General features: G+C 40.1%; 1 protein-coding gene across 1 annotated transcript; it reads left to right on the plus strand.

Moving 5' to 3' along the window:
* The first annotated feature begins 10052 nt into the window (after positions 1–10052).
* On the plus strand, positions 10053–22692 carry BORCS7 (BLOC-1 related complex subunit 7). Its single transcript, XM_047702605.1, has 5 exons — positions 10053–10637; positions 17594–17656; positions 17774–17817; positions 18765–18785; positions 19854–22692. The coding sequence occupies exons 1-5, from the start codon at positions 10500–10502 to the stop codon at positions 19903–19905; spliced, it is 318 nt and encodes a 105-aa protein (XP_047558561.1). The 5' UTR covers positions 10053–10499; the 3' UTR covers positions 19906–22692.
* Positions 22693–24593: the final 1901 nt, after the last annotated feature.

The following is a 24593-nucleotide window of genomic DNA, read 5'->3' on the forward strand; positions in this document are numbered from 1 at the left end:
ATCCCAACTTCCTTGTTCCTTTATCTCCTCAAATCCAAAGATTGTCACCCTTACTTCTACCTCAGTGACTCCTCTAAACTTCAAGCCCCATCCTCAACTCCATCTCTTTCATGCTTAGCAGATAATCTTACCTTTTACTTAAGAAATCTGAGAACACTGGAGTACCTGGACGGCTCAGTTGGCAGAGCATGTGACTTTTGATCTCAAGGTTGTAAGTTTGAGCCCCATGTTGGGTGTAGAGATTACTTAAAAATATAAAATCTTAAGAAAAAAAAAAGTAATCTGAGACCATTAAGTTCAATCTCCCATAATTTCTACTTTATAGTTAGAGGGAAAGAATCACTACTCCTGTTTCCAATCAACTCCTCTGACAATTTGGCAAAATAATGACTTTATTGAGCATTTACCATGTATTACATGTACTATCTCATTTAATTCTTTTAAAAAAATATTTTATTTATTTGACAGAGAAAGACACAGTGAGAGAGGAAACACAAGCAAGGAGAGTGGGAGAGGGAGAAGCAGTTTCCCCACTGAGCAAGGATCCCGATGCAGGGCTCAATCTCAGGACCCCAGGATCATGACCTGAGCTAAAGGCAGCTGCCCAACGACTGAGCCACCCAGGTATCCCTCACTTAATTCTTTTTTTTTTTTTTAAGATTTTTATTTATTTATTTCACAAAGACAGAAATCACAAGCAGGCAGAGAGTCAGGCAGAGAGAGAGAGGAGGAAGCAGGCTCCCTGCGAGCAGAGAGCCTGATGTGGGGCTCAATCCCAGGACCCTGAGATCATGACCTGAGCTGAAGGCAGAGGCTTTAACCCACTGAGCCACCCAGGTGCCCCTCCCTCACTTAATTCTTATAACAACTCCATAAGGTGCTATAATTATGACCATTTCCATCTTACAGACGAGGAAACAGAAACAAAGACTTGCCCATGGAGAAGCTGAGATTTAAGCACTCTAAAGCTCTTTGCTCTCAGCCGTGGTATTCTACTTATCCTAATATAAACTGAAACTACATATGTACCTTTAGAACCAATAATTCCAACTCTAGGAATTTATCCTGAATGTGTCACACAGTTCAATGTACAAAACTAATCATTTCATGTTTATAACTGCCAGCAATACAAGCCCCATCAATAGGAGAGCAGAATAAAATATAGTCAGAAAAAAGAAGAAATGTGCTTATTATTGAAAGATTTCCAAAATATATTGGTAGGTAAAAGAAGTAGAAATAAGGATATTATGTGGGTTGCCTGGGTGGCTCAGTCATTGGGCGTCTGTCTTCGGTTCAGGTCATGATCTGAGTCCTGGGATCAAGCCCCGCATTGGGTTCCGTGCTCGGCAGGAAGCCTGCTTCTCCATCTCCCACTCCCCCTGCTTGTGTTCCCTCTCTCACTTGTGTCTCTCTCTGTCAAACAAATAAGTAAATCTTTTAAAAAGGAAAAGAAATAAGAATAGCTTGTATTGAATGCTTTCATTTCTGTAAAAAAAAGGAAGAATATATGTGCTGTTTCGTTTTATATGCATAAAATATCTCTGGAAGGGTAGACTGCAATGTTAAATCAATAATATAAGTTTCCACCTTAGGACTACAGAAGGAAAATCAGCATAAACCTAAAGCAAATAGAAGAATATAAATTATAAAAAAGCGGAAGTCAATGAAATTTCAAACAGGAAAACAATAGAGGAAATTAATAAAACCTGAAGTTGGTTCTTCAATAAATCGATAAAGTTGACAAACCTCAAGCCAGGCAAACCTGGCTTTTTTTTTTTTTCTAGGAGAGAAGACATAAATAGCTAATATCAGAAATGAAAGAGGCACTATCACTACTGATCCCATGAACATTAAAAGAACAGTAAAGGAATACTATAGGCAACTCTATGCCCACAAATTTTGATATCTTAGATGAAATGGACCAATTTCTTGAAAACATAATCTGTCAAAACTCACACAAGATAGTCTGAATAGGTCTGTATCTATTAAAGTAATTGAATCAATAATGAGCAGTGCTTTAAAACAGGACAGATGGCTTCATTGTTGAATTCTACCAAACATGTAAGGAAAAAAAATTACACCAATTCTCAACAATCTCTTACAAAATACAGAAGCAGAAGGAACACTTCCTCATTCATTCTATGTGGCCAGAATTTCCTTAATACCAAAACCAGATAGACGTTACAAGAGGTGCACCTAGGTGGCTCAGTCCATTAAATATCTGCCTTCGACTTGGGTCATGATCTCAGGGTCCTGGGATTGAGCCCCGTGTCAGACTCCCTGCTTAGCAAGGAGTCTAATTCTCCCTCTCCTTCTGCTCCTCTCCCCACTTGTGTGTGCCCTCTCTCAAATAAATAAATAAAATCCTAAAAAAAAGACATTACAAAAAGGAAGGCCAATATCTTTCATGAACACACACATAAAAATCCTCAACAAAATATTAGCACCTTAAATCTAACAATACATCAAAAGAATTATGTATCAAGACCAAGTGGGATTTATCTCTGGTATTCAGGCTGGTTCAGCATTAGAAAACCGGTCAATGTAATCTTCACATCAACAGGCTGAAAAAGAAAGATCATATATGCAGAAAATCATTTGACAAAATCCAACATCTATTCACAATAAGAACTCTAAGCAAACTAGGAATGGAGAGGAACTTCCCCAGATTCATAAAGAACAACTACAAGAACCCTATGGTTAATATAGTATTTATATTGTATTAGTGGTGAGAAACTAGATGATTTGCCCCTGAAGTGGGAAAAAGGCAAGGATGTCCTCTCTCACCACTTCTACTCAACATAGATCTGGAAGTCTTAGCTATGCAATAAAACAAAAAAAACAGTATACAGATTGGGAAGGAAGAAATAAAACTGCCTTTGTTAGCAGATGACGTGATTATGTAGAAAATCCCAAAGAATTAACAAAAAAAACCCTCTGGCAACTAATAAGCCATTATAACAAAGTTGCAGGTTGCAAGTTTTTTATATACAAAAATCAATTGCTCCCTATATGTCAGCAATGAAGAATTGGAAATTTGAAATTAAAACACAATACCATTTATATTAACAAAAAAACCAAAGTATTTAGGAATAAAATGTATTATGCACATATAATAAAACATTATATTTTATTGATAAAAATGACAACTATGACAAAACAAATTTTATTTTTTTAAAAGATTTTATTTATTTATTTGACACAATATCACAAGTAGGCAGAGAGGCAGGCAGAGAGAAAGAGAGGAGGAAGCAGGCTTCCTGCTGAGCAGAGAGCCCGATGCGGGGCTCGATCCCAGGACCCCGAGATCATGATCTGAGCCGAAGGCAGAGGCTTAACCCACTGAGCCACCCAGGCGTCCCGACGAAACAAATTTTAAAATATCTAAATAAATGGAGAGACATGCCATGTTCATGGATAGGAATGATCAGTATTGTAAGATGTCAGTTCTTCCCAATTTGATTTATAGATTCAGTGTAATCCTAATCAAAATCATAGCAAGTTATTTTGTAGGTGTTAACAAACTAATTCTCAAGTTTACATAGAAAGGTAATGGAGGGGGACCTGGCTGGCTCTGTTGGTAGAGTGTGTGACTTTTGGTCTTGGGGTTGTGGGCTTGAGCCCCATGTTGGGTGTAGAGATTACTTAAAAATAAAATCTTTTAAAAAATGGAAAAGCAAAAGACCCAGAATCGCCAACACAATACAGAAGAACAAAGTTGGAGGACTGACACTACCTGATTCAAGACTTACTGTAAAGCTGCAATAATCAAGACAGTGCGTTACTGGGAAAAACAGATAAATGGATCAGTGGAACAGAATAGAGAGCCCAGAAATAGAGACGAATGAAAATAGTTAACTGATCTTTGACAAAGTAGCAGAGGCAATTGAATGGAGAAAGGCTAGTTCCCTTAACAAATGATACTGGAACAATGACATCCTTATGAGGAAGGAAAGAAGGAAGGAAGGAAGGAAAGAAAGAAAGAGGAAAGGATTACACAATAGACCTTACACCTTCCACAGAAGTTATTATCTAAAAGTGGATCATAGGGTGCCTGGTGGCTCAGTGGGTGGGTTAAAGTCTCTGCCTTCAGCTCATGTCATGATCCCAGAGTTCTGGGATCGAGCCCTACATCGGGCTCTCTGCTCAGCAGGGAGCCTGCTTCCCCTCTCTCTGCCTGCCTCTCTGCCTACTTGTGATCTCTGTCTGTCAAATATATAAATAAAATCTTTTAAAAAATTTTAAAAAAAGTGGATCATAGACCTAAATGTAAAACACAAACTATAAAACTGATAGAAGGTAACATAAGAGAAAATTCAGGGGCCTTCAGTTTAGTGATGACTTTTTAGATACACACTGTAAGCATAATCCATAAAAGAAAAAAAAAAAGATAAGTTGGACTCTCTTAAAATTTAAAACCACATCACTAAAGTCACTGTTACAAAAATGAAACAAGCCACAGACTGGGAGACAATATTTGCAAAACGTATATTTGATAAAAGATTACTATCCAAAATATGCAAAGAACTCTGAAACCCAACAATAAGAAAACAACCTGATTTAAAAATGGGCGACAGATCTGAACAGACATCTCACCATAGATGATATATGGATGATAAATAAGCATATGAAAAGATACTTGATGTCATATATAATTAGGGAATTGCAAATTACAACAACAGTGAGACCCACTACACATGTATTAGAAGGGCTAATATCCCCAAAACTGACAATACCAGATGCTGACCAATGTGGAGTAACAGGAACTCTTATTTGTAGCCAGTGGGAATGCAACCACTTTGGAAGACAGTTTGGCAGTTTCTTGCAAAACTAAACATTCTTTTTTTTTTTTTTAAGATTTTATTTATCCATTTGATACAGAGCAAGAGATCACAAGTAGGCAGAGAGGCAGGCAGAGAGAGAAGGGGAAGCAGGTTCCCCGCTGAGCAGAGAGACCCATGCGGGGCTCGATCCCAGGACCCCGAGATCACGACCCGAGCCGAAGGCAGAGGCCCAACCCACTGAGCCACCCAGGCGCCCCCCAAACTAAACATTCTTATAATTTTATACACATTAGAATGGCTATTATATTTTTTAAAAACCCCAGAAAATAACAAGTATTGGTGAAAGCACAGAGAAATTGGAAACGTCATTCATTGCTGGTGGTGATGTAAAATGGTGCAGCTTCTGTGGAAAAGTATGATTGTTCCTCAAAATGTGAAACAGAATTACTGTCTGAGCTAGCATTTCTATACCTACATATATGTCCAGAAGAATTGACAAGAGGAACTCAAATAGATACTTGTACACCAATGTTCACAGTAGCATTATTCACAATAGCCAAAAGGTGGAATCAACCCAAGAGTCCACCAACAGATGAATGGATGAACCAAATGTGTTATATACACACAAAATGGACTATTACACAGCCATAAAAAAGAACGATGTTCTAAAACATGTTGCAACATGGATTAACTGAAAAACTTTTGCTAAGTGAAATAAGCTAGACACAGAAGGACAAATATTGTGTGATTCCACTTGCAAGAGGCACCTAGAATAGATAAATTCATAGTGACATAAATCAGAATAGAGGTTACCAAGGGCTGGAGGGGAGGGGGAAATAGGAAGTAATTATTTAATAAGTCCAGAGTCTCTGTCTGGGACAGTGAAAAAGTCTGGGAAATAGGGGCAGTGGCTACATCAGTACACTGTTACGTACTTAATACTACTGAATGGTCCACTAAAAAAATTGTTAAGATGGTAAACTTTATGTTATTTCTATTTTGTCGCCATAAAAAACATGACCCAGCAATTGTGCTCCTGGTTTTTAAGAAAATCAGTAGAGGGGCGCCTGGGTGGCTCAGTGGGTTGGGCCGCTGCCTTCGGCTCAGGTCATGATCCCAGGTCCTGGGTTCGAGCCCCACATCGGGCTCAGCGGGGAGCCTGCTTCCTCCTCTCTCTCTGCCTGCCTCTCTGCTTACTTGTGATTTCTCTCTGTCAAATAAATAAATAAAATCTTTAAAAAAAAAAAAAAGAAAAAAAAAAGAAAATCAGTAGAAAGTTTATGTCCACTTGAAACCTACACACAAATGTTTATAGCCTCTGTATTCATAATTGCAAAAAACTGGGAGAAACCATTCATTAATGGGCGAATGGATAAGCAAACTGTGGTACATTCATACAAAGGAATATTATTCTGTGATGAAAAGAAATGAGCTATCAAACCACAAAAAGACATGGGGAAGTTTAAATACACACTGTTTATTTAAAGAAGCTAGTCTGAAAAGGCCACATGCTGTATGGTTCCAAGTGATTGACAGTTTCAGGAAGGCAGACAGGGAGACAGGAAAAATGTCAGGGGTTGCCAGGGGCACAAGGGGAGGGAGGAGGGCTGAGTAGGTGGAGTCCAGGGAGTTTTTAGGGCAGTAAAACTATTCTGCACGATACCGTAATGGTGGATACATGACATTTTGCATTTATCAGAACCCATAAAGCCCAAACAACACAAAAAGTGAATCCTAATGGAAAGTATGAGTTTTATTTAGTAATAATGCATCAATATTGGTTCAACAATTTAAACAAATATACCACAGGAATGCAAAATGTTATTAACAGGAAATTTTGAGTAAGGGAGAAAGAAGAGCCTCTTCACAGAACTGACTTTATTCTTTTGGACTCTGTGGAGATACAGTCTATTGAGGATGTGGGGGAGTCATATCCTTGGAATGGCCCTACAGAATACTTAACCTTGTGTCTGGGATGGCAGTAAATAGTCTAATTGCAACATATGAAACAGAACTCAGAAGCTACACAAGAAAATCTATCAACCTTGATGGAGCTTAAGTATAGCGTCTCTGGGTGTCGTGACAAATATTTATTGGTGTATCTTGCCCTTCTTCTTTAGGACTTTAGGAAGGGTACCAATACTGGTATATTGTTTTTCAAGCTGACTGTACTAGTGATAGCTTGGGGAAACTAAATTTTAATGTTAGTGTGATGATCATCTCTAGAAAAGCCCAGACTCAAGCAAGTTATTATTACTGGTAAGGGGAACATGCTAAGTTATAAATATAGACCCTGACATTAGGGGCACCTGGGCAACTGAGCCGCCCAGGTGCCCCAGAATTATCATGTTTAACAGCAAAAATATTTATCAAACAATACACCACCAAACAAAAGGTCTTATAACCTTGTACAAAGACCTAGATTTCATAAGTAAATGGTGCATTTCCAGGCCCAAAGGTCTAATTACTTAATACAAAGATCTAGGCCTCGTGATCTTATACAGGTCCAGCAAGTGGACCTGTTGAACTGAGGATCCCTGGAATGCTGCCAATGAAGGTCTTCAAAATGATCTCACTGGAACCTCTAGAATTATCAAAAACAATAAGACTATAGCTCAATATATGACATATAAAGACAACACTGAATTTACTTATTATAATAAAGGCAAGCAGGAAGTTTCTCTAAGCCAAATAGGCTGCTGAGCATAACAGAGTTTTGGGGAAGTATAAACTTTAGGGGTTGATGGACATAGGAAGGTTGATATTATCTATAGAAGTGTTACTTGGGTGAGACTGTTGCTGATTGGTTGGCATTCTGAGGGGTAATTTTGGCATGACTGACTGGATGACTGACTTTTCAGTAGTGACCCTGATTGCTTGATTTGTAAAAGGGATTAACTGAGGTTGGTTGTCATTAACTGATTGAACAGATTTCAAACAAGTTCTGGTGGTATATTAGTCTATTTCTATATAAAGATATTACCACAAACAGTGGCTTGAAACAACACACATTTATAGGGCTCCTGGGTGGCTCAGTGGGTTAAAGCCTCTGCCTTCGGCTCAGGTCATGATCCCAGGGTCCTGGGATCAAGCCCCACATCAGGCTCTCTGTTCAGCAGGGAGCCTGCTTCCTCCTTGCACTCTCTCTCTGCCTGCCTCTCCGCCTACTTGTGATCTCTCTCTTTGTCAAATAAATAAAATCTTAAAAAAAAAAAAAAGAAACAGAAAAACCCCACACATTTATAGTTCCTGTGGGTCAGGAATCCAACTACAATTTTTCTGGGTCACCTACTTAGGGTCTCACAAGGCTGCTGCCATCAGGGTGTGAACCAGGGCTGGGTTCTCATCTGGAGGCTCAACTGGGTAAGGATCTATTTCCCCACTTGCCTGGCTGTTAGTAGTATTCAGTTCCTTTAGGCTGTTTGATTGAATGCTTCTTATTTATTTATTTATTTATTGCTGGCTGGCTCTCAGCTGGAGGCTTATTTCTCAGTGACCAGAAGCAGTTCCTTGGCATGTGGAGTTCTCCAACATGGCCCCTTGCTTCTTCGCAGCCAGCAAAGGGGAAAGAGACTTCAGCAAGATGGGCCTGCGGTCTCTGTAATCACATAACCATGTATACACAATCATGTGTCTCCCATCACCTGTGCATACTCTATTGGTTAGAAGCAAGACACAGGTCCTGCCCACATGTAAGAGAAAGGGATCACAGAAGCATATGAACACCATAAGATGGGGATCATGGGGGCTACCCGTCAGTGGCTAGTCTTTTCTACAACAGGTGGCTACCTGTTACCATGGCTACATAGCAGTCTTTTCCTAAATTTGTGGGGGTGGAGCAACTGGAGTCCCCCACACTGTTACCAGGAACACAAAATGGTAAAAACTTTGGGAAACGGTTTGGCAGGTTTTTTTTTTGTTTTGTTTTGTTTTTGTTTTTTTTTTTTTTTAAGATCGTATTTATTTGTTTGAGAGAGCGAGACAGAGTATGAGTAGGGGGACAGACAAAGGGAGAGGGAGAAGCAGACTCCTTGCTGAGCAGGGAACCTGACACAAGGCTAGATCCCAGGACTCTGGGATCATGACCTGAGCCAAAGGCAGACATTCAACAGACTGAGTCACCCAGGTGCCCCGGCAGTTTTTTTAGGTATATTTATTATTTTAGACAGAGAGAGTGAGAAGGAGGAGGGGCAGAGGGAAAGGGAGAGGATCTTCAGCACACAACCCACTAAGCAAGAAGCCTGACACAGGGCTTGATCCCAAGACGCTGTGATTACAATTCTGCGGTCATGACCTGAGCTGAAACCAAGAGTTTGGAGGCCCAACCAATGAGCCACCCAGGCACCTCTGGCAGTTTCTTGAAACATTAAACACTTATATGACCCAGCGATTCCACTCCTAGATATTATCCAAGATAAATGAAAACAACCCAGAAAAGGACTTATATATGAATGCCATTGCAGCTTTATTTATAATAGCCCCAAAGTAGAAACAACCCAAATGTCCAGCCACAGGTGAATGGAGGAACAAAATGAGATAGTCAAATGACAGAATATTTCTCAGCAATAAAAAGGAACAGACAAGTGATACACACTACAATGCAGATAATTCTCAAAATCATTATGCTGAAAGAAGCTAGACAAAAAGGATATTTCCTGTATTATTTCCTGTATCATTCCAATTATGTAATATTCTAGAAACGCAAATTGGTTCATAGTGTTAGGAAGCAGATTGGTTGTTGCTTACAACATGGACTGCAAATAGACACTTGGAAACTTCTGGGGGTGATAAAAATATTCTGTATCTTAATTGTGGTAGTTCACAGGTGTGTACATCTGTCCCACTAATCAAAATGTACACTATAAAAGAAGATAGTTATTGTACATAAACTATACCTCAATAAAATTAAGAACACGAATTAAATGAAAGAAGCAACAGAGACATGAATCTAGACACTTAGAAAGTAATGTTGATACTGAGTACAGGTTATTTGAACAAAATTTACAATATAACACCATTCTCATCTCTTGTGCATTAGCTAAAAAAGAAATAGAGCTACATGAAACACTGCAGGTATTAATTCACTTCCAAGGTGATGATCCAAGTTTGCTTTTAATAGAAAAAAAACCCGATCATTTATCGTAAAAAATTACTAAAGATGTTGAGCATTTCCTCCATTTATTAGCTGTTTACATGGCTCGTCACATGGCCCAGGAGCTCCTCAGAGACAAGGTCTGTATCTTTTCTTTCTCTACCCTCAGCCTAGCACAGTTTGATATTTACTAAATGAAATTTTATTAAAATTGAACTGAATGGCCTTAATTCATTCTCGTAATTCTTTGGAGACTTGAATATTATTTCTTCTTACTGATGAACACAAGACGCAAAGCTTGAGTAATTTGGAGTCACACAACTAAATAGCAGAACTGGGGACTATAATCCAGGCCTTTTGATTCTAACCCATAGATATACTGAAATTGTCCTCTGTTTCCACCAGAGACATCTGCCTGGGCTTTATCTTCCTCAGGATATCAACTGAGTATTTTAAATGCATTTAAAGTTAGCTAAAGTCAATCTCCACTGGGCGCATGCGTCCCTTCCTTTCCCCTCTCACCCCCACGGTGGAGGCACACCGACTCGCTTCCTTCCGTCTTGACGCCTTTTGGCCCCAGCGACTCGCCGTTGCCCAAACTGAGACGTTCGCTAGTCGAAGTGATGGCGACTGGGACACCAGATTCGCAAGCGCGATTCGGTCAGTCTGTGAAGGGGCTCCTCACCGAGAAGGTGAACACCTGTGGTACGGACGTGATCGCGCTCACCAAGCAGGTGCTGAAAGGCTCCCGGAGCTCCGAGGTGAGCTGGGAGTGGACTTTATGGCCCGAGATCCCCGGCCCAGAGTCTTGCATAGCTGTGGGAAGGGGATCGCATTACCTCCTGGGAATTGTAGGCTGTGACTGCTCCCTGAGAGGAGCGCTCGTTCGCGAGGGGCGCGTGTTGCATTCTGGGATGTGTAGTTTGGGGGATTAGGGATGTAGGGAGGGAAAGGAACGGGATGGTGGTTTCTTTTCTTTTCTTTTTTTAAGATTTTATTTATTTATTTGACAAAGAGAGAGAGAGAGAGAAAGAGCACACAAGTAGGGGGAGCAGGAGAGGGAGAAGCAGGCTCCCGGTTGAGCAAGGATCCTGACTCGGGGCTGGATTCCAAGACCCGGGGATCATGACCTGAGCCAAAGGCAGATGCTCAACTTAGCCAGACACCCAGTCGCCCCCGAATATGTGTTTTAAAGCAGAGATTGCCGCAGTACAGCGGGTAAGATAGTAGTCCTAGCCAGTTCCTAATTTGTTTCATGGGGTTGTCTCTAGTGAAGATCTCTCCTTTTCTGGCCCCCAAATTCCACATGGTTTTGCCCTCATCCCAGAGTCCTTTCACGCTTTTGTGCATCGTCTGTGGATTTGTTCTTTTCTCATTTGTCTTTCTGGCCATATCTTGGTTTTCTGTTTCTTAGATGAGCTTTCTCCTTTGCCCCGAGTTCACCTTCATCCTCTAGCTGGTTCCATGAATGGAGTTATATGATGGCTTTTCACACCAAAAGTTTTATATATGTACATTGTGTCTCCCCCCCCAAAAAGTATTTATTCTACTCTTAGATATTCACCCATGAGAAATGAAGCTATGTGTCCACATAAAGACTTGTACCATTATCCGTGATAGCATCAAACTGGAAGCAACCCAAATATTTGGTGACAAGGGAACGGACAAACAAAATGGTTCTGACGACTGAGCCATTCCACCCCTAGGTTTTTACCCAAGAGGAATGATAACATGCCTCTCATTTTGTTACATAAGCTGACCACACACAGAACATATTATCTAAGTGTTCCTGTTTTGGTTTCTTTAAAGTGGAATAACATCTTGAATACACCTGTGAAACAGTCTGAGTACCTTCTTTTTAGATCTTTGTGAATTTCTTCTGTAGACCTTTATCGTTCTCTTGCTCATAATTAACTCAGTGGCAGTGTGACTTAGTTGCTCATCTTCAACAAGTATTGCTTATTTTCAACTTAATTTTCATAATAATAGCAACTCTCTTTTAACTCCTCTATTTCAGCAGTCTCTATATTGTTTCATTAAGTTATATAATTGCGGTAACAAGCATAATATGGCCACAAGCTTTTGGACTTGTATATGAATAGTCACAGCAGCTTTATTTATATTAGTGTAGGATCCAGTAGAATTGTCTTTACAGAGTCACCTTTCATGTTATGTTCTTAGCTTGTATTAGTAGTGACTACAAGAAATAACCATATGAAGAAGGTGTTTGCATTTACCATAACACTATTGTTGAAGTCACTGATTTAGTGATCCCAAGTATGTTTTGTGTGAGGTCACACATTATATATTCATTTTAGGATTCAGCATCTGAGGGAAGTTTCTCTCTTTTTGAGAAATTGTTATGTTGCCTTTTACAAAATAAGAATTATGCACATGAGGGACCCTGGGTGGCTCAGTCAGTTAAGCCTCTGACTTCCACTCAGGTCATGATCCTGGGGTCCTGGGATGGAGTCTCTTGTCTGGCTCCTTGCTCAGTGGGGATCCTGCTTCTCCCTCCGCCTGCTCCTACACCCTGCCTATGCGTGCACTCTCTCTGACAAATAAAATCTTAAAAAAAAAAAAAAAGGAATTATGCAAATGCAAGTGTTTCATTTTTTGCCTTGGTTGCACAGTTCTTACATCAGTTTTAGTGGTAGACACATCTCCTTTTAATGACTTTTAGATTCTGTTTCTATTTTTTATTTTCTATTTTTTTTAAGGATTTTATTTATTTATTTAACAGAGATCACAAGTAGGCAGAGAGGCAGGCAGAGAGAGAGAGAGGAGAAAGCAGGCTTCCCGCTGAGCAGAGAGCCCCATGCAGGGCTCAATCCCAGGACCCTGGGATCATGATCCAAGCCGAAGGCAGAGGCTTTAACCCACTGAGCAACCCAGGTGCCCCTATTTCTATTTTTTTAAAAATGTGTGTGTGCGTGTATGCACACACATGCATATAATATGGTATAAATTGGCTTCAGTCTTTTTGGAAGAGAAACAAGGTATAAATAAATAAATTTAAAAAAACAGTGCTCATAGTTAATGACCAGTGTGTATTGAACATCCATATTCACCATAATAAACTTGTTTTTATTGAACAATTACTATGTGCAGGACACTGCTGTGTTTTACGTAGCTTAATTTGTTAAATCTTTGCACTCACTAGTAGAGGAGGTACATTTCTTACATAGAGTATACAAAGAGGAATTTAATTTGTCCAAGGTTACAACGTAGCTAGGAAGGGGTAGAACTAGGATTCAAACCTAGGAGGACTGGTTCTAGGCTCATAATCTTGGGCACCACCTCTCATGTGATACTAGCTGGTTTAGTGGCCCAAAAGCCATGGTGTCACCATTGACTGCCGTAATGTGACTTGCTGCTTTCTGTTCCTCCTTGTGTATTGTTCCCATGAGATTCTTCTGTAGTAGATTTAGACTGGGTGTCCGGTAAATGGTGTGGATTGAGTTAAACTGAAGTCATTCCAGCTTTCTGGGAGGGTTGACATATCATCTCTCAGTTCTCTGACTTTTGTTTTTTTATTGGATCTCTTACGTGATACTTATCACATACCGTATTGCCTTTTTCTGTAGTTATGTATTTTTGTCATTTCCTTTACTAGACTTTAGATTATTTGGCATGTCTTACTGATTTTCTTTTTTTGTCTTTTTTTTTTTTTTTTTTTTTTGGTAGCATATAGCAGTACTGTATTTTGTTCCTTTTTAAGACTGGATGATATTCCGTTGTACGTACCACATTTTGTTTATCCCTTCGTTTGGTGATGGACATTTGTGTTGTTTCCACCTTTTGGCTTTGTGAATATGCTGCAGTCAACATTTGTATATAAATACCTATTTGAGACCCTGCTTCCAGTTATTTTGGGTAATTGCTGAATTGCAGTTGCAATTGCTGGGTCATATTCATATGGTAATTCTATGTTTAACTTTTATTTGAGAGAGAGGGAGAGAGAGAGAAACAAGGGCAGAGGGAGAGGGAGAAGCAGGCTCCCCGACTGACCAGGGAACTCAATCTGGGGTTCGATCCCAGGACCCTGGAATCATGACCTGAGCCGAAAGCAGACACTTAACTGACTGAGATACTCAGGCTTCCTCTTCTCCAGCTTTTTGATTTGTTATTGGTGTGACCCAAATTGACCCAAAGCCACAGGACACCTCCCTGGGGTTGGTCCTGAGGGAAAGGGAGCTCTTGGTCTCATTGTGGACATGGAGCCTGATTTTTAGTTTGAATCCTTCTTTGCCTGTAGAACATTGCTTCTCTTTTCAACGTGGCTATTTTGTTTGATTAGCTGGCAATTTCCATATATAAAGCTCTCTTTCTACGGCATTCATTTAACAAACATTTATTGTCTGCTCTGTGCTATGAACTATTTTTTTTCAAAGACTTATTTATTTATTTATTTATATATTTATTTGACAGACAGAGATCACAAGTAGGCAGAGAGGCAGGCAGAGAGAGAGAGAGAGAGAGAGGGAAGCAGGCTCCCTGCTGAGCAGAGAGCCTGATGTGGGGCTTGATCCCAGGACCCTGAGATCATGACCTGAGCCGAAGGGAGAGACTTTAACCCACTGAGCCACCAGGTGCCCCTGATTTTGTTTATTTATTTTGTTTATTTATTTGACAGACAGAGATCACAAATAGGCAGAGAGGCAAGCAGAGAGAGAGAGAGAAGGAAGCAGGCTCCCCACTGAGCAGAGAGCCCAATGCGGGGCTCAATCCCAGGACCCTGAGATCATGAACTGAGCCGAAGGCAGAAGCTTTAACCCACTGGGCCACCCAGTGGGTGCCCCTGCTATGAACTATTTTAGGTATAAAGGAGAGGGTGGTACATAAAACAAGATCCCTATACTTAGGAAGTTTACATTTTAGTGAAGAGACAGACAAACAAATGAAACAAAAAATCAGGGGTAGTAAATCCCATGGAGGAAAAACTAGGCTGGGAGTGTGATAAAAGGGTTTTCCTTAAATAGGGTGGTCAGGGAAGGGCCCTGTAAGGAGGGGACGTTGGGGCAGACACTTGAATGAAGTAAGGGAGCTGGCCACATGGACGTCTGGAGCCAGAGTGCTCCAAGTAGAAGAAATGGCAAATGCAAAGGCCTTGAGATGGGAATGTGTGCAAGGTGTGCAAGGAGGCCAGTATGGCTGGAGCACCAAGTGGGGAAGAGCATGTCAACCTTGTGCCCACAGCACAATGAATGTGTGTGACCCCATGCTCCTGCTGTGCGTGCCTGCTTCTCTGTTCTTCCCGTCGAGTTGTGTGCTGAGTAAAGGGTCTGTTGGATGTGGGTTTTTTTTTTTTTTCTTTTAGAGTCCATTGTGTTATCTTAAGCCTGTGTTTGTGCTTGCTATTTTAACTACATTATTTAATGCTACATTAATAACTACATTATTTAATAATATGGAAAACGATGAACTAGAATGAAAACAAAAAGGGTTGGTATTGCTATGAAAACCACGTTGGAAAATCTTGTTGAAGATGAGAAGCTAACCAATAACACCTTAGTACAGGACTTGTTGAAGATGAGGAGCAAAGATGGCTATTGAGTTATTTATGAGCAAAGCAATAGTAAAAGCCTAGGGGGAAATACTCAAGCTGTTGTTCCACTTTAAGTAAACCCAGCCCAGACATCTTAGATGATACGTGCTGTGTGTGGTTGGTTTATGCAAGAAAATGATGCAGATTGCCAATGAATACATGTGTCATCAAAGCAAGGGCCTTGGCCCAGCATTGCAACAGCTCCTGCATTCCAGGAATCATGAGTCTCCTTGAGTCTATCTTCAAAATGATCAGCCACCCCCATCCCCCTTTTTAACAGCCATTCTGGTGGCTCAGGCCACTTTCATTGCTTGCCTAGACTATGGCAGTGTTCTCCCAGCCAGTTTCTCTGTCTTCAGTCCCCGCTTTAGTCTAGTCTGCTTGCCACGCTTCTAAAACAGTAAATCCAATCATGCCCAACCTTTAGGTCTCCACTTAGACGTCACTTCTTTTCGGAGGCCCTACCTGAACACCCGCCTCTGTAACAGGTCAGACACCTGACTCCCCATGCTGCCTGGTCGGCTGGTACTTCCCCATTAGCAGTTACCACAAGGTACAGGAGCGCCTGTGTCCTCTTTGTCACACCACATTGTGAGCCCTGTGAGGATAAGGGCTATGTCTCTTCCTGGTGTACCGTGAGCACTGAATAAATATTTGTTGACTGACTGAATGAATGAGGAAGATTCTGTTAGAACATTTTCCTTCTGCCATCAGTTTGTCAGACACCATCTCCCTCCTGTAGGACTTTGGAGTTTGTCACTTAAAAGTGGCCACAAAGGGCGCCTGGGTGGCTCAGTGCATTAAGTCTCTGCCTTTGGCTCAGGTCATGATCTCAGGGTCCTGGGATTGAGCCCCACATCGGGCGCTCTGCTTTGCGGGGATCCTGCTTCCTCCTCCTGCTCTGCCTGCCTCTGCCTACTTGTGATCTCTCTATGTCAAATAAATAAATAAAATCTTAAAAAAAAAAAAAATTGGCCACAAGCGGGGACCAGGCACTCTGATACATTGTGGATGGGAATGTGAAATGGTATAACTACAGTAAAACTCTCTCATCCAGCAATCATAGTCATAATTCCATGAGTCTATCCCAAGGATACGTTAGCAAAAAGACACAAAGATATATAAAGTATTTTTTATAGCACTACTTATAATAGCAAAGGCTGCAAATAGCCCCAAAGTCTACAGCAGATGACTGGCTGAACAGTCTTACAGGGACCTCTATACAGCCAGTGCTCTGCAGTCATAAGAGAACAGTGCACAGAGTCAGCATAAATCACTGCTGATTGATTTCAGCATCTCTTGTCAAGTGAAAATAGCAGCATGTGGAAGAGTGCAGGTAGTAGGTTACATTTTACAGAAGGTGATAGTCCGATGATAGACGTATGGCCACTTTTAAAAAGACAACATGGAGAGATAAATTTATTTACTTATTTATTTTTAAAATTAAGTAGGCTCCATGCCCAACATGGGGCTTGAACTCACAACCCTGAGATCAAGAGTCACCTGCTCTCCCACCTGAGCCAACCAGGCACCCCCAAAAAATATTTATGCAGAGGGGAGAGAGAAGGGGGAAAGGGAAGGGACAGGGATGGAAGGTCTTATTTTACCATTTCAACATTAGAAGCACGCAAAGGTTTATTAATTTTTAAACTTAAAAACGAAAAGAAATAAATAACAGGTGCCACAGGGGAGTTTATCTGGGGGCTGTACGAGGGCTGCCATTCCTGGTGAATCTGTGGTCATCGGTCCCCTTTTCATCTGAATCTCTCTGACCCAAGGGAACAGGGACAGTGAGTGGGACACACAGTAACTTCCCCTTCCATGGTGGGACTTCACGTCTGTCTGCCAGGAGCAGGGTGTGATCGCAGACCAGAAACCTCTTGTCAATCTCCTCTTGCCTCCTAATTCCACAGACACCGATCCCTTGGTTTCTCAAACAGTAGCCTTTGGAGCTGACGCTGAGCCCCTGCCAGCACTGCCAGAGTGACACTGAATGTGGATTTTCAACCTAAACAAATAGATTATCCTCTGTTACTTTTGGAGCATTTGCAGTTGTATGGGGCGGGGGTGGGGTGGGGAGGAGAGAGGGTGATGGTTTAACAGCTGTGGAGAGAAGATTACAGGAAGTTTGCAGATTTTGATCATGACCCCTTTATTTTTGTCTTTCAGCTGCTCGGTCAGGCAGCTCGAAACATGGTCCTGCAGGAAGATGCCATCTTGCACTCGGAAGATGTAAGAAACAATTTCTTTTGTGATTTGGGTTTTATTTACATAACTGGTGTGGTTACAGGGAAGTGGAATGTTCTCTTTGTCTGTTTTTGTTTTTTTTTTTGTTTTGTTTTAATGCAGAGTTTAAGGAAAATGGCGATAATAACAACACACCTTCAATACCAGTGAGTATGCCTTCTGAGATGCTGTGTGGTCACATTCTGCACGCTGCCCTCTCTTGCCTTTGGGCTTCCGCACACTTTCCTGAGAAGGCAGGGGGGGAGTAAAGGTGGGGTTAGTCAGGAATGAACTCCTTCTGGAAAAGATGGCGGTGACTACAGAAGAAGCTGGAATATGGGCGAGATCAAGAGCAGGGACTGCCTTTTGCAAGCCTCTTTGTGGTCATTTGGGGGCTCCTCAGAGGGAGAGACTTTGAACCCCAGGAGGGCAGGGCCTGTGCCAGGACCATGCTCGCACAGTGCTCGGCACCCAGTAGACACTTAATCAGAATTTGTTGACGACCCGTGCCCAAGGTCTCTCCTGGGGAGTCTGCGCTTTCACTGAGGAATCGAGTGTAACTGACCGGTATGGTCTAGTCCCCCCCATTTAACCCAGCCCTAGCTATGTAGAAATGATCCAGGAGGTTCCAAAATACAGACAGCCCTTTCTCTGTTATAATTTTCCATAAAATAATATGAGCTTTTCATCCTATTTCATTTTGCTTTATATTTATATAGTTGGTATGACTTATGTACCTATTGGAAATGTACGATTGAGAATTTAATTCTTGATCTTTAAACAGTTTCTTGGGGTGTGTGCATGTCAAGTGTGTGACCCATTAGATTCCACATACCCGGGCCGAATGTGAGCCGTGTGTATAGTTTGTGGTACCTCCTCCCTCAATCTGGTAGAGTGTCGTTAGCTCTTTGGGCTTAGAATCCATCTTCTTAGCAACGCTGCACTCAGAGAGTGAACAGGGCTTCAAGAGCACAGTCTTAAGCCAGAAGGGACAGAATTACAGAATGTGACATGAGCCAGAAATTTGTTCTGCCTACAAATATCTAGCCATAAGTTGCACTGATTTTCTGAGATTTTTTTAATCTTTCTTTTCCTCTTTCCCTTTCTGATTCAGGCAAGAAGCTATTCAGAAGAAGTAAGTAGCCCCAAAGGTAGGGGAGTGGAGGGACCAAGGGAAGCAGGCTATAGGGAATTCAACTTCTGGGCCCAGGATCAATGTGAAAGTCTAGCTGACATACGCCCTTAAATTGACGCACACTCTGGGGTAGCTCATTTGGGATATAGAGAAAACAGTCCAGTTGACCCTTGAACAATACAACTTTGAACTACACAGTTCCACTTATACACAGATTTTTAAAAATATATATACGGTATAGTATTGCAAATGTATTTTCTCTTCCTTATGATTTTCTTTTCTTTTTTTTTTTTTAAGATTTTATTTATTTATTTGATAGAGAGAGAGAGAGAGAGAGAGCGGCAACAGGAACACAAGCAGGGGGAGTGGGAGAGGGACAGCAGGCCTCCTGCTGAGTAGGGAGCCAGATGCGGGCATAGATCCCAGGAACCTGGGATCATGACCCGTGCAGAAGGCCATTGCTTAATGATTGAGCCCCCCCAGGCACCTCCCCTTATGACTTTCTTAATAACATCTTTTTCCTCTAGCTTACTTTATTACAAGAGTGTAGTATATAATACATATAACCTTATAAAATTTGTGTGAACTGACTGTTTCTGTTATTAAGGCTTCTGGCCAATAGTAGGCCAGTAGTCTAGTTTTTGGGGGGGCCGGGTATACACAGATTTTGACTGTGTGGGGTGTCAATGCCTTTTACCTCCATATTGTACAAGGGTCAACTGTCTGTTTCAAAGGCAGGCAGTAAGTTAATTCACTGCTGGTAAAGGCTTTCTGCAAATTATAGTGTGTAGATGCCAAACTTAAGGAATAGAAAACCTTCTATTTGGTAACATTCGTTAATTAAGTGTGCTGAGGTCATTAAGCAGTCTTGGTCCCTTACAATACTGGTTACACTAATTGGGTTTACAGACCTTTTTTTCCCCCATAGTTTAAACTTCTGGAACTGTAGTGGACCAATATAAATTTGGATTTAGCTTCAGCAGTGTTTATGCATTAAAGTACAAATTGTACAAAGAAAGGTCTTTATTGCCTATTCCAGATAAGCTTTTTCTCTGTTCTGATTTCTAGTGTCGAGCAGTCTTCTGACTTACAGGACCAGTTGAATCATCTGTTGAAATAGAACAGCTTGCAAGAGGGAAAAGCACTTCTTTGCCAGACACTGAGAAGGAAATATTTTACTCAACTGCTGTCCTATGGGTTTGATTTTCCATTTTCTTCTCCAAAAGTTAAGTTAGAAAAGATTTATGATGATGTATAGTTTCCTCTGAAGAGAAGCTAGGTGGTTGAATTTTGGAAGTACTTCTTGAGGCTAAGTCATGCTCTTACTGAAGTTTTTAATTGCTCTCTTTAGTTTGATGTTAAAGCAAAATTAAAGAGGTCTTGGTTTTTCCCATAGAACTTTTATATGTCAAAAGCTATATCATCTAAATGTGATTCTTTTTTTAAAATGTGATTCTTAAGCAAATGCTGAATGATGTTTTAAATTCAGAAATACGGCTTCTGTTGTGAAAACAGGAATGCTTAATATTGTTTTTAAAGACTTTTTTTCTTTTAATCATACATTCAGGAAATTTCATGGTTGTGGAATGGTGATAGGTAGTATCTGTTCTTTTCTATTAACTCGGAGGAGAAATTTATTTTATTCGTTGTAGCAATTCTTAAATGAAAAGTAGGCAAATGGTATATCTGGCCAGCTGTGACCCCCTGCCTTGACCTGCACTCCTAGTTTCTTTGTTGTGAGTCTTGATTAGTTGGCCTTGGGTTCATTTTGTAATTTTGCTAGTCATCAGCAGATTCACTTGTAGAACATTATTGCCAAGTGCAAAGGCAGTTGAATTACTGGGAATGATTGCAGTGTAGGGTTGTGCCATGGTGAAAACCTTATGTTTTCATTTATTTGCCCATGTTCATCTAATTCTGCTTGCTAAAAGGCATGACCTTTGAATGTCTTTGTTTGAATTTTAAGTAGGACTCCATTGTGTTCTAGTTCATTTCTTACTTCACTAAAGAATTAGGAGAAAGCTGACATAAGAAAATGGTGTTTTCAGGGAAAGAAAAAAGGCAAGGAAGAGTCCAATTTAATTCATACTGTATCATCAAGTCGACTAATCATATTAGATTGTATTTATCCCTCATTATACTTGTACACATCAACTTACAGCAAAAGAAAAAAATAGGTACAGTTATGCATTCATTTCATAAACTCTCATTACAGTTACTAAATGTAAATGGGTTCAATTCACCTTCAAAAAGAAGGGTCACAAATTGGCAGCAAATGTCACGTTAAGAGTAAAATATTTGAAGCATTATTAGTGGATGTTACTATCACTGTTGCTACTCAGCGTTTTGATGGAGACCATGTCTAGTGCAGAAGTTAAAAGTAAGTATAGCTAATGGGGTGCCTGGGTGGCTCAGTCAGTTAAGTGTCTGCCTTTGGCACAGGTCATGATCCCAGGGTCCTGGAATCGAGCCCCAAGTTGGGCTCCCTGCTCAGTGGGGAGGCTGTTTCTCCCTCTCCCTCTGTCTGCCACTCCCCTTGCTTGTACTCTCTCTCTGTCAAATGAATGAATAAATGAATGAATGAATGAATAAATAAATATCTAAAAAAAAAAAAAGCTATTAGCAACAAAAGCAACAAAGAGACAAAATTATTATCATATGTTAGGATTATCTGCTTAGGAAATCCAAGGACTGATTTTTTTTTTTTTAAAGGGTCATCAATTTAGAAAACAAAACAAAGTTCAATTATCCAAGTATACAAGATGCAAAGAAATACCTAACACGACATTTGTAAAATATTAAAAATTAAAATGAAGGTATGGTCTAATTTTCCCTCATCATGGTAGAACAAATAGTAAAGTAGCAGTGACTGCGTACATTATACCTCATAAATTTCACCCTCAAAATTTTAATGGTAAATATCAAATTTACATTAAATAATGAAAACCTAGTAGTACTAAATTTAGTCATTTTAAGGAATATAATGCCAAAATACATGGAAGAAGAATAGTCAGAAATGTATAAGTATTCAGAAATTTATACATAATTTGATTCTATATCTGTTACAGAAACAAATGGGTTAGGTAGAATTAAATGGTGATCAAACATTAGAAACAAAAATACTTCTTTAAATAACATCTGGGTTGTAGAGGATATGTTGAAGGCCAGTATTTTTAAAATAATGAAATTTCAAATTCTATGCAAGAAAATTAATGTGATAATACCTAAGCGGTACTATAAAGAAAAAAAATCATGCTGTAAATCTCTGTATTAAGGAAAAGGGTGAAATGTTTTCTTATTTTAGGTGTTTGTGGTTAGAACTTAAATCAAAATAGAATAAGAAAACCAAGAATGAATGATAAAAATTTGAAAAAATATATGATATCATAATTTGTTCTTTTTTTTTTTTAAGATTTTATTTATTTGACAGAGAGAGAGAGAGAGAGAAAACAAAGAGATAGGGCAACAGGCAGAGGAAGAGGGAGAAGCAGGCTCCTGAAGTGGGGCTCGATCCCAGGACCCTGGATTCATGACCTGAGTGACAGTGGATGCTTAACCAACTGAGCCACTAAAAGGCACCTCACATTAATTGGTTCTTATAGATTAAATTGGTAAAGTATTGGGACACCTGACTGGCTCAGTCGGTGAAGCATGTGACTCGTGATCTTGGTGTTGTAAATTCAAGCCCCAAATTGGGTGAGAAGATTACTTAAAAATAAAATCTTTTAAAAAAAATTAAATTGGTAAAGTATCAGCTCAATCTGAAAGTACAAATCAGTAAATTTATAATTGAAATGGAGATAAATAAAGTAAATCAATTAGATTTTAAAAGCATGACCTGTCAGGTTGATTCTAAAGATTTGATTACTAGTGTCAAAATGTCCAGCTTCTTTGAAGATATAATATTACAGAACTGCCATTTAAAAGAGAATATGTCCAGGGGAAAAGCATGTGATTCTTGATCTTGGGATTGTGAGTTTGAGCCCCATATTGGGCCTAGAGCTTATTAAAAAAAAAAAGTCTTTTGCCTGTAATAACTTTCCTGAGAATTTTCCAAACTATCAAAGCACTTACATATATTCCTGAAGTATAGAAAACAAGATACCCAGTTCATTTGCTGAAGTAAATATGACTTTCATTTTTATTTTTATTTATTTAAAGATTTTATTTTTAAGTAATCACTGCACTCAACATGGGGCTGGAACTTACAACCCTGATGTTAAGGGTCGCATGTTCTACCAACTGGGCCAGCAAGGTGCACCTATGACTTTCATTTTTTTTTAAGATTTTATTTATTTATTCATTTGAGAGAAAGAGAGTGCACGAGTGTGTGTGTGCATGAGTTGTAGGGAGGGGCAGAGGGAGAAGCAAGACTATGAGCGGGGAGCAGGATGCGGGGCTCAATCCCAGGACCCCGAGATCATGACCTGTGCCAAAAGCAGATGTTCAGCCAACTGAACGACCCAGGTGCCCCATTTTATTTTTATTTTTTATTTTTTTAAGATTTATTTATTTATTTATTTGACAGACAGAGATCACAAGTAGGCAGAGAGGCAGGCAGAGGGTGTGGGGGGGGAAGCAGGCTCCCTGCTGAGCAGAGAGCCTGATGCGGGGCTCAATCCCAGGACCCTGGGATCATGACCTGAGCTGAAGGCAGAGGCTTTAACCCACAGAACCACCCAGGCGCCCCTTGACTTCTATTTCTAATTAAAACAAAACAAACAAAAAAAGAAAATCTTCTTTCTAAAGAACCAACATATAGTGAATATTGAATATTTGGTGAAGGAAAAAGAATCATAGAATCCCAGAATCTTAGCTCTGTATCAGGCCTCAAAAGTGACTGAATTCTGACCCCATGTTTTGCAGATGAGAAAATATAGCCAGGGACATGACATGACTTACCCAAAGTTACTGAGTTTGGTGATAGGTTTTTTGAGTATTAGTCTAGCTCTTTATCATCTGTTACTTTCCTTACAAATAGAAATATGGGTGCTACTTAGTCCTTCTTAGTATTTACCACAATACAGAAGAAAGGATCTTGGAGGTAACTGAATCCAGTGTGTTTCCCTGCCACTGCGTCTCTAGCAAGTGAGCCTCCAGCTGCTCATCTGGCCCCTCTTGAATGCTTCCAGTGGGGGAATACTTTACTTAGGGATGCTGGCCATTTTGGAAAGCTCTATCTTCTTTAGAGACAGTCTGGGTACTGAACCAAACCTGCCTTTCTGGACCATTCTATAATGGTGAGACCCATAGCTTCCAAGGCAGGATATGTGGAGGTATGCACAAGGCCATCCTTGGAGGTAAGGGAAGAAAATAATGAAAATGTCTATGTACGTTTATTTTTCATCTTAAGAAACTTAGCTTTTGCTAATATTTAAAATATGACTTGGTATGAGGGCTCTAATGTGGTCTCCATAGCATACTGATTTACACAGCCTGTCGTTCAGCCTTGGTGATCTTAAAAACAAAAACACCTGTGGCTGGTACACTGACCAATCAGAATGAATGACGGCTACAAGCAATCTGGCCCAGAATTAGCACTATACACTAGAAACCTGATGGAAAACTTGGAATCATTCAATTAAAGTTGATGGTGGTTTGCTTTATTATGTTTTATCCATATGTGGTTATGTGGATTTTAGGTTTATCAAATGATTCTTGTGAATACAAATCAAAGATAATGTATTAAAGCAAGTAGAGCGAACAAGGGAAAAACAGTGAAGCCCTTTCCCTAACCCCCATTAATCTGCGCCTTCAAGATAAACATAACATTTTAACAATGAATGAGAAAGTGACTGCTTTCCTAAG

Source organism: Lutra lutra, chromosome 14 (assembly GCF_902655055.1).
Source record: "Lutra lutra chromosome 14, mLutLut1.2, whole genome shotgun sequence".
Taxonomy (NCBI): Eukaryota; Metazoa; Chordata; class Mammalia; order Carnivora; family Mustelidae; genus Lutra; species Lutra lutra.